General features: G+C 50.3%; 1 protein-coding gene across 3 annotated transcripts; it reads left to right on the plus strand.

Annotated features, from left to right (window-relative positions):
* The first annotated feature begins 241 nt into the window (after positions 1 to 241).
* Positions 242 to 4,678, plus strand: TMEM250 (transmembrane protein 250). Of its 3 annotated transcripts, XM_074556225.1 has the most exons (4): positions 242 to 404; positions 1,624 to 1,779; positions 3,123 to 3,183; positions 4,125 to 4,678. In XM_074556225.1, the coding sequence occupies exon 4, from the start codon at positions 4,237 to 4,239 to the stop codon at positions 4,654 to 4,656; it is 420 nt and encodes a 139-aa protein (XP_074412326.1). In that variant the 5' UTR covers positions 242 to 404; positions 1,624 to 1,779; positions 3,123 to 3,183; positions 4,125 to 4,236; the 3' UTR covers positions 4,657 to 4,678. The 3 variants fall into 3 exon arrangements, 2 of the variants coding, with proteins under 2 accessions (XP_074412326.1, XP_074412325.1); XR_012583398.1 differs by lacking the exons at positions 3,123 to 3,183; positions 4,125 to 4,678 and adding an exon at positions 3,949 to 4,107; XM_074556224.1 differs by lacking the exon at positions 3,123 to 3,183.
* Positions 4,679 to 10,461: the final 5,783 nt, after the last annotated feature.

Raw genomic sequence — 10,461 nt, forward strand, 5'->3', positions numbered from 1 at the left:
ACTCTCTGGACAGCTCTGGGCTGCTGCTCTGGTTACTCTGGACATGGCACCTCAGCCCCCGTGTGACCCCCGGTGTGACCCTCGGTGTGACCCCCTGTGTGAACTCCGGTGTGACCTCCTCTGTGTAATCCCCGGTGTAATCCCGGTGTGACCCCCGCTGTAATCCCGGTGTGACCCCTCCGGTGTGACCAGGCCCGGCCGCCCCCGTTGCCAAGGCAACGCGTCCCCGCCACTTCCGGCCTGGCGGCGCGGTGCGATGACGCCATCACCGCGCGCCGCCGCTCCCCGCCCGCCGCCGCCGCCGGAACCGGAGGAACCGGAGCCGCCCCCGCACATGCGCAGAGCGGGCGCCCGGCGGCCCGGGCCTCGCTCCGCCCGGGCCCGGCGCGGCCATGGGCACCACGGTGAGTGCGGGGCACGGCCCGGCGGGCAGCAGGGCCCGGGCCTCGCCCTGCGGCGGCGGCAGCTCCGCCCCTGGGCCCGGCGGTGCGGCAGCGCTCGCTCAGTGCCCGCTGGGCCCGGGGATCCCCGTTTCCCGGGGGGAATGGCGGCCGTGCGCGGCTGCCGGGGAAGGCCAGGCCGGGCTCCCTGCGCAGCTCCCGCCGCGGGCCGGTCGGGCGCGGTGTGGGGTAGGCGGAGTTGGCGGTTCCGCCCCTCCCGGCGCTCGTCCCTCGCCTCTCACCTTTATTTGTCATTGTCCCCAAGCCCGTGCGGCCCCTCCCGGAGCACTCGGGGCCCACCGGCGCGTCCCGGCAGCCGCGGGCGGGTCGGAGCTGCCGGTGTGCACCGGGAGTGCCCCGAGCCCGGCGGGTCCTGCCCGGTGTGCGCAGAGATCCCGCCCGCTGCTCCCCGCCCGGCCCCTGTAACGGAGAGGGACGGGAAACTCCGGGGAACGGAGAGTTCTGGGCGTTGTAGCGGCCTGGGGGCGCCTCCGGTGCGTGGTGCCGGGGCTGCCTCCGGTGGAGCCCTCGGAGCTGGGGACGGTGCCCCGGAATGACCGAGCCGACCCCGAAATGATGGAGGGGGTGTCCAAGGCTTTGTGTGAGATAAATCCAGGCTGGGGGATGATCACAGAGTCACTGAGAGTTTGGGGTTGGAAGGGAGTTATAAACTCACCCCATCCCACCCTTTCTATGGGGAATCACAGAATCACTGCATGTTTTGACTTGGAAAGGACTTAAAAACTGACCCCATCCCAGCTCCTCCATGGCAGGGACACTTCCACTGTCCCAGGCTGCTCCCAGCCCTGTCCAGCCCAGCCTTGGGCACTGCCAGGGATCCAGGGGCACCCTCAGCTGCTCTGGGCACCTGTGCCAGGGCCTGCCCACCCTGCCAGGGCAGGATCTGCTGTTCCATATTCAGTTTGGAAAGTCTGAGCTCCCTGCATGGTGTTCCACGTGCCCCAGGGCAGGCTGTGGCAGGGCAAGGTGACCAGCACAAGATTTTCTGTCCTGGCGTTGAGTAGCAGCTCCCTGATTGTTCACAAGCAGGAATCCATGTATTGCTGAGTGCTGGGCTCTTTTGAGAGTCTTCATGGGCTTAAAATTCATGCTTGAGGAGAAGCCTGAATTGTGAGCATGTTAATGCACAAATTGAAAATGACTGTGTTGTTTTGTCTTTTAGATCAGCTGCTGTGCAGAGAGTTGTGAGTTTATGAAGCACCTCAGCAGTTTCTGTTGCTCTTCCTAGAAGGTGTCCCAGGAAAACTTCACTCTTTTGTTCCAAGGATTCAGTGGCATCCCAGAACGGCAGAGAGCTGGATGGCAGCACCCCTAAAATGTAAAAATCCAGAGTTTGTTTTGTCCTCCCAGTGTTCCAGGGCTGATATTTGAGTTCATTCAGAGAGCATGAACCCACCAGAGGCTGTTTGTTGCCAGGGTGGGAACAGCAACTGTGCAAGAGATTGCTGGAAAAGTTTGTGAGGGAAGTTTCAAGGAGAGGCTGAATTGTCAGGAATGGAATGCCAAAAATGGGATTTTTTGACCTGTCTTGGTTTAGTCTTCCAAAAATATCTCAGAAAGCAAACTCTGAGCAGCTCAGAGCCATCATGTGGGAAGTGTGTGGGGTCACATGCTACAGAACTGGGTTGGGTTTAGGCAGGGTTGGTTCAGAGCCTTGCAAAATCCACATTTCTGATTGGCATTTCCTGCCTTCAGACAGGAAATAGGGCAAGAGGCACCCAGAATTATGATTGTGTCTGTGATGATGGAGGAGAACCCTTGGTTTTCTAAATTCCTTAAATGATAATTTAGCCCTTACTCCTTTTTGGGAGTCCCTGATCCATGCAGAGCCAGAACTGCCTCACATTTCTGTAAGGGCAAAAAGGAATTGGAACGTGGGGCTGAGCAGGAGAGATCAGAGCTGGAATTTCCATTTCCATGGAATTTGAGGCAGGAAGCAGAGCAGAGACTTCCCACTGATACTCATTGAATCAGAGAAGGATTTTGGTATCAAAGCTACAATTTCCTGCTGCTTTATCATTTGCTCTGTGGTTAGTTCTGTTAGTGACAAAACTAAAGAATTCTTGAAGTAATTTTTGAATTAGTTTAATTTGAAGAACAGCCAGAATTTGGGTTCAACAGAGGAAAGATCTGCCTGGATCTGAACACTTGGGTGTGCAAGGAGTCTGGGGCAGTCCCTGTTGTTTTCCAGCACTATCTGATGAGTGCATTGTCATTTCATAATTCCCGGAATCTGGCCCATCAGAAGCCTGGGGTGAAGCAGAGAGCAGCTCAGAGGCTGCTGCTCATCACTCACACAACAACAATGGCTGTGGGGAAGGATGTTAGCATTATAAACCCTAAACACTGCAGAAGATCAAGATAATTTCACTTATCTCTGCAGGTCCCCGAGGGGAGGAATAAACTGGTGGATGCCTTTGAAAGGCTGCCTGGCCCTGCCTTGCAGTGACAGTGTGAGCACAGGGCTGGCCTGAGCCAGGGGAGGTACATCCTGTGGAGTGTGAAAAACATGATTGCCTCATTGTTCTGCCCAGACCTTCCATTATTTTCAGTTTGTTTATTTGGTGAAGCTTTGCCAAGTTTGGAAATGAGCACAGATCTGGAATCCACTTGCGAAAGTACTCAGAGAATTCTTTTTTTTTTTTTTTTTTGCTTTTAAAGGAAATGTGACCCCGTGCAAACACATTAACATTACTGCTCTCACATGAATATTATTGCTCAGGTGGGTGGACTCTCAAGGGTGGCTGTTAGATGAAGAAAAATCTATGAATTAAGCAGGATAATTTCAGACCAAACCTCTTTGCTGCCTTAACACTGGCATTGAATAGCAGCTCCCCAATTGTTCCCAGCATGGATCACAAGCTGGAATCCACATATTGCTGAGTGCTGGATTCTTTTTAGAATCTTTATGGGCTTAAAAATTCATGCTTGAGGAAAGGCCTGGTAATTGTGAGCATCAGATAAAGTTTATAACAGGCTACAAGTGGTGCTGGCTGGGGAATTTATTTGGAATGTGGCACAGAAATAGAGTGTATTTGTGTGGGGAATAAGAAGCAAAGAGAAGGCAAATATGTTCTTATTTTGCAGTGATTAAGGGGGGGGACCCATTGCAGTTATCCTCAGTGTTCAGATCCTGGCATTTGCTTCTACTTTCCTCTGAATTGATTTGCTCCAGCTTTCTTGCTGAGATTGTTCTTCAAAACAAAGATGTTTAAAGGGAAGAAGTTGAGGTTTGGAAAGCAGTTGTAAGGGAGCGCTGATACTGAAATTGGCTGGGATAAGTTGCTCTGTTGAGCAGCTATAGGAGAGCCAAAACATTATTGTTTCTTCTTTGAAACAAAGATGTTTTAAGGGAAGAAACTGAGGTTCGGAAAGGGTGTGCTGATGCTGAAATCGGCCAGGATAAGTTGCTCTATTCCAGCTGGGATAAGCTGCTCTGTTCAGCAGCTTCAGGACAACTGAAACTTTCTATTGTTTTCTCTTTCAGTTGTAAGGGAGCTCTGATTCTGAAATTGGCCGGGATAATTTCACTTATTTCCTGGAGCTGTTGAGCAGTTCCAGGACAACTGAAACTTTGTATTGTCTGTGTTATTTAGACAAAACGTCTCTTGCCTGTGTTGTTTCTCAGCACCAACCCAAGGTGCCGGCTGTGTCTCCCCGCAGGTGCGTCCCTCGGCGGCCGTCCAGCCCGGGGTTAGCCGTGCCCGGCTGTCCCGCTGCCGCCTGATATGAGCCCCGGGGGCGGCCTGGGGCGGGCAGCGCGGGGCGGGGCCCGATGCCGGTGATCCCCATTCCGCGGCGGGTGCGCTCGTTCCACGGCCCGCACACCACCTGCCTGCACTCCGCCTGCGGCCCCGTGCGCAGCGCGCACCTGGTGCGCACCAAGTACAACAACTTCGACATCTATCTCAAGTCGCGATGGATGTACGGCTTCATCCGCTTCCTGCTGTACTTCAGCTGCAGCCTCTTCACCTCCATCCTCTGGGTGGCTCTGTCGATCTTGTTTTGCCTTCAGTACCTCGGCATCCGCATCTTCCTGCGCTTCCAGTACAAACTCTCCATCATCCTGCTGCTGCTGGGGAGGAGGAGGGTGGACTTCAGCCTCATGAATGAACTGCTCATCTACGGGATCCATGTGACCATGCTGCTGGTGGGGGGGCTGGGCTGGTGTTTCATGGTCTTTGTGGATATGTAAATAAAACCAAGCGCATGTGGGATCAGGAGGTGACTTTTCTTCCAGCCCCGAAATGTGTCAACATCCTCTTCTTTCTTTTTTTTTTTTTTTTTTTTTTTTCTAATATAAATTAATTTATTTCTCAGTGGTAATTTTTGTGGATAAATTAACGTGCTTGTCTCTGGAGTTTGTATCTCTGTTGATGGTCAAGGTGCCATTTTGATGATCAAAGTGCAACACTTGGCTGGGTGTTTGATTCTTTACACAGTGCAAGTTTCTTTTAATCTGTAAGAACCTATTTCACTCCTATTCCTGTATTTCTGTGGCCATGAAAAACACAGGATTTATCTGGAGGTCAGAAGCCAGATAATTTTGCACTCCACACTTAATCCACCTTCACCGTTTTCCTAAAAATGTTCCTTAATGTCTCAGGCATGCAATAAGCATCTTTCTTGTAGGTTTTTATTTTGCATATTCCCAATAAGAATCTGGGCCCAAAATTCAGCAGACTGTAGGGCTTTGGGATTTTTTTCCTCTTTTATTTTTAGATTTATGCAAGACATACACTTGCCCCACTCTCCTGTTTCATCCACTTTAAGGTGATTATGTAGCTTTGAGTGGCTTTGTCCTTTTCAGGCATTTAGTGCTGAGTAATTGAGTCTTTCCCTAACAGCACAAATCCACAGGAGGGATGGGAGCAGGGCTTGCCATCATGTGCTCCTGAAATTCCCAGTCACGGCAGATATGTTCTCATTTTGCAGTGATTACGGGGGACCCATTGCAATGATCCTCAGTGTTCAAATCCTGGCGTTTGCTTCGACTTTCCCCTGAATTGATTCGTTCCAGCTTTCTCACAGAGATTCTTCTGTCTCAGGGAGCACAATGAGGTGAGACTGTCTTACCTAGGAGAGATGGGAAGCTGAGTGCAGCCTGAGCTGGCAATAATTGTTCTCTGAAATGACACAAATTGTTCTACCTCTGCAGCAGGGAGAGGAGGGTCACTGCAGAGGGTTTGTTACCCACAGCTCCAAAAGGCAGCTGAATTTTAAGCTCAGTTCTACTGGTCTTGATCTAAGATGTCACTGTGCAGTCAGTTAAGTAACTCTATTTATGGAGCCCAGAAGCTGGCCTAAAGTTTATTTTTATTCTGCTTTTGTTTGTTTGTTTTGCCTTATGATGGAATATTGCCTTTTTCCCTGCATTCTTTAAGGAACTGTTTGAAAACAAGCTGGTAAAAAATTATGCAGAAACTTTTTCCCTCCCTCCACAAAATCTTTGGGGTCAATCATAGGGAAATAAGGGAGAGTGAAATTACATAACTGGTTTTTTATCACCTCCTTGGTCAGAGCTGTGAGTTCTAATTGCACACAGGGAAAGATCCTTCCCATTTCAGCTTGGGAGTGGTGCAGACTTTTGGTTTGGAGGCTTGTGGATAGAAAATAGAGAAAATTTCTGTGTGGAGCCCAAAGCTGAAGCACTCCCCAAAACTCTCTCATTATGGAGTGTTCCTGATAATGCACAGCAGAGCTGAATAAATAATGGCCACGCTGGTGTGAACTTTAGATTAGCCCCAAGAGAGCCAAAGGCTCTTTCTGCAGCGAAGATGCAGCATCAGCATCTGTCACAAACTGGTGTCTGGAACTTTCCTCCCAACAGAGAGCTCCCAGAGCCTTTTCTGGGTTTGTTCTGGGCTGCTGGGTGTCCTGCAGGGGTGAGCTGCAGCTCATTCTGTGTGTGCAGGGAGCTCCCAGCAGTGCCCAGCCCAGCTGCCAGCCCCGAGCATCACAGACTGGGAACGCTCTCAGGTCCCTGCAATCCACATTTCCTGCAGAAAACCTCTCACAGCCCACAGCAAACAGCCTGGCAGAGCAGCTGGGATCCCCCTTGGGCGGTGGGACCTGGTTTCACCTGGGAGTGGCTGAATTTCAGCGCTCCTTGGGTAAAAAAGTGATGATTTGTGGTGATTTGTGGTCCCGTGCCTGCCTGCTCCTCTGTGATGGACACACTCAACTGCTTGGGCAGACCTGGGGTGGTTTGAGGAGATGAAGGCCTGGGCTGTCGGCAGGTCGTGAACTTGTGTGGTTTCACGGTGTTCTTTGAAAACCCCCACAGGAACAGGGTGACACCGCCGGCTTTGATGTGTGTGCGCCCGCGAGGCGAGCAGCGATCATGCGATTAACACATGAATAGCAGGTGGTTCTTGCAGCGCTAATTTGGTCAGGGAACAAAGGAGCTGGTGGGTACAAGGAGTCTCACAACCTTTTTTCATCACTTGTAATTTGACTGCGAGCCAACTGCTTTATTCCATAAATATGACAGCCTGAGCGAGGCTTTTTTGAGCTGTCCCTGCTGAGCAGCTGCCTTGGGGGGATCTGGAGCCTCACAAGGTCACTCCTGGGGGCTGCGAGACCCTTGCCAAGTATAGATGTGGGTAAGTGACTGATGCTGAGGAAAACTTCGGTGTCACAGAGCATTAAAATCTTATTTTGGGACCCCTGGGTCATTATCACGTCCTTGGTGAGCAGGAGATTGAGCCTCACTTTTACACCTCCCTTCAATAAACCCATGTGTGCTGCTCAGATTTCCCCTGGCCCCGTGTTCTGAGGAAGAAGGACGTGTCCTTGTTAAATCACAAAAAACAACCTGCGCCAAATGCCCAGATGTTCCTCCAGAGAGGCCCTGGGGCTGAGCTGCTTCAGCATCTTCTCCAAAGGTGGCCAAGTACCTGCACTGAGAGAGCCCTGAGGATCCGCTGTGGCAGACAGAGTTAGACAGCACCACAATTAAATAACTGAGGTGGCCTCAAAGGCACCATGATGTTCAAAATCTCTGATTTTTGGTTGTTACCAGCGCTTGGACACCTTGGTGGTGTGATCCTACCAGCACGCCAGGGAAGTGAAGTCCCTGTGAAATCACGCTGGCAAGGAAGAGGAATTAATTTTCAAATTATTTGTTTTATAATGTAATAATTTAGACATTTTAGCTCTACCTGAGTGGAGCAATATTTGGCACTTTTCCTCTTCAAAGCCTTTTCCAACTGGAGCTAATTAAACCTCACAACATCCCCAGGAGGTTGCAGAGTAAGTAAGATCTTGGGAATGGTTCAGAATGTAAATTCATTGGTTTTAATTTTTTTTAAAAAAAGCTTTCAGGATTATTTTGCCAAAGTATTTCTTTCTTGCAGAATCGAGATTCCAAAACTTTCTTAGAAGCTGAAAGGGAGCCAAACCACAACTGAGGGAGGGAGAAAAAGGCAGACTAAATGTTGTATCAAGTTTATGCAAAGAATAAGTTGAGCTTTTCCTCCCCTTTAATTTCATTGAAAAACCTGACATTATTAATAATGGGACACACAAAATAGTGAAGAAACAGGGGAAGTCGAACTTTCTGCTTTTCAAGACGATATTTGCCAGAAATATTTCATGTTGAGCAGGTTCTTGCAAACTGTGCCTCGTTGGGGAATTTCATGTTCTTTTGAGTAGTTCACTCTTTCCAAATTCAGTATTGGGAGGACTGGATCAGGCTTTAAAATATATTGAGTCTATTAAAGATATAAATGGCTTTAACTCTAAAATTACTGCAATTTTCATCATTCCTTCATGCAGATCCCATCTTGAACAGCGAGAGCAGATGGTTTGTCTGGATTGTTCCTTTCTTCCCATGTCTGGTCTTTAAACATTGCCATTCCACATGGTGGGTTAAAAACAGGAAAAATATTAGAAATACTGATTTGGGAGAGTGTGAGCATTGCAGAGCCATCCAGATCCTTTGGAGGGTGAGTCCTGCTGGCTCCAGGGTTTGGCAGGAGTTTGGGGGATCCCTGGGGAGCCGTGCGGTGGCGAAGCCGCCTTGGGCCCGATGTTCAGCCTGGGAACGTTGGAAGGAGCCTGAAGTGTTGGAGTTTCACCTCGTTAACTCCCCAGAACATGGCACCAGCTGGTGTTTTGGGTGCCTGTAAGATTCTGTATGAAACATGCCACCTACATTAAACTTGGGTTGTTAACATGTTGGTGGATGGGTTGGGAAGAAAAAGGAAGGATTTCCTTTTCCTCCTCTCGTGGTGCTTGTGGGGATGTGCTGGTGGTGGGATGGCAGGGGGGCAGCACAGGTCAGGCTGAAGGTTGGGCTTGATCTGGGAGGTCTTTTCCGAAATGAATGATTTTGTGATTCTCCAAAACAGAGCAATGCAGGGTGGAGGCGATGGGAGGAGCTGTCACTTCCCACTGAGGGCACAGCAGTTCATTCCTGGGAGATGCTGCCTTTCCTCCTTTCCTGATGGAGCTGAGCTTGCTGAGCAGAGCTGTGGCTCCAGGACACAATTGTGATGCCTCCTGTGGGATTAGAGGAATATTCCTGCTGTGGTGGGCACTGTCATTCCCATTATCCTTGTGTGGAAAGTACTACAGTGATGCTCAACAGCATGAAGATGCTGGACAGGACTTTGCTCCAAAGTCCTGGCAAAGCTGGAATCCATGGAGCACCACATGGTTTTGGAGAACCACAATGGTGTGTACAGGACCACCACAGACCAAACTGGAGACACATTTGTGTGGCTGGAGCAGCCCACCATCCCCATGTGGGTAGGAAATGCTCCTTTCTGTTACCCCGAGAGCTGAAGAGTCATGGGAGAACTTGAAGGGGAAGGAGGCTTCTGAGAGAGAGCAGGATTTGGATAAACCTGGATGTATTTTCACTTTCAGTAATATGTGGATATCGAGCCTTTGCCTTCCCCTGGGGAAGAACTTGTTTGCCCAGTTCCTAGAGGGAGCTTTGGGGCCAAGTTTTGTCCCAGATTATAGCTGCAAGTCTCAAAAACAGACTAGAGAGGAAACCAGCCCCTCACCTGCCTGCAGGCTCACTGCAATTCTTCCCAGGGTTCTCCCACATCATTGGCTTGATTTCCCTCCCTCCTGGGGAGGCAGGAGACAGTGTTTACTTCCAGTTGTGGAGAACAGCACAGCACATTTCCCTCCAGGAACAGCTTTGCCTGTTCTGGAGCCTCCAGCACACACAGATAGAACGCTGTTCCAGCAAACACGTTGCTGGAAAATATGAAGCCTTGTTATCTTTCTGCGTTTTTATTTAGCCAAACAAGGTTTCCATAGCTCCTGGACAGCTCTGCTGCTGGGGGAAAGAAAAAAAAACCACCCTGTCATTTCTTCACCTGCCAACTCTCTGCACTAATTTTGTCTCCCTGCTTCAAAGCTCTCGTCGTGCCCAGAAACCGTCAGTTCAAAGAGAAGTTTGGTCCAGTAATGAGCCAGTGAAAATTGCTCAGTGTAAGATCTGCTTGTGCAGCTCTCAGAGCTGGGCTGAGGTGGGAGCAGAGCTGGGCACTGGGGTCTGTGCTCTGAGCTGCACTCAGGGCTGGTGTCCCACAGCAGCAGATGAAAGGAGCATCCCTGCCCTTCCTGCATCTTCCCAAGGGATAAATTCATCTGCAGAGGATAAAAAAAACCCAAAAACCACGCCATGCCTTGCACAGGGAACTGGGCACTTCTCTGTGGGGCTCTGCAGAGCCTCTTCCCCCGCTGACCTCCACCCCAAAACGTGGGATGTTCCCTGGGCTGGGGAAGTGTGTGAGAGGGAGCTGCTGCTGCCAGGCTCAGCCTTGTGACACGGCCTGACCTTGGAGGCACAAGGCTGTAGTAAATCACAGCCCCGAATGCAGCCAAAAGCCAACCTCTCCCTGCAAGGAAAACACTGGATGCAACACCAAGAGACAAATACCAAAGGCCTTAGCTGGTTCTTGAAAAAAAGAAATAAATCTCCCATTGGCCCTGGTGAGAGTTTTGCCTGAGTAAGGACATCCAGATTATGCATGCT

Source organism: Zonotrichia albicollis, chromosome 21 (assembly GCF_047830755.1).
Source record: "Zonotrichia albicollis isolate bZonAlb1 chromosome 21, bZonAlb1.hap1, whole genome shotgun sequence".
In the NCBI taxonomy this organism is placed as follows: domain Eukaryota; kingdom Metazoa; phylum Chordata; class Aves; order Passeriformes; family Passerellidae; genus Zonotrichia; species Zonotrichia albicollis.

What these genes read in the sequence shown, in the direction of transcription:
- TMEM250 (XM_074556225.1), top strand. Translation starts at nt 4,237, where the DNA reads ATGCCGGTGATCCCCATTCCGCGGCGGGTGCGCTCGTTCCACGGCCCG.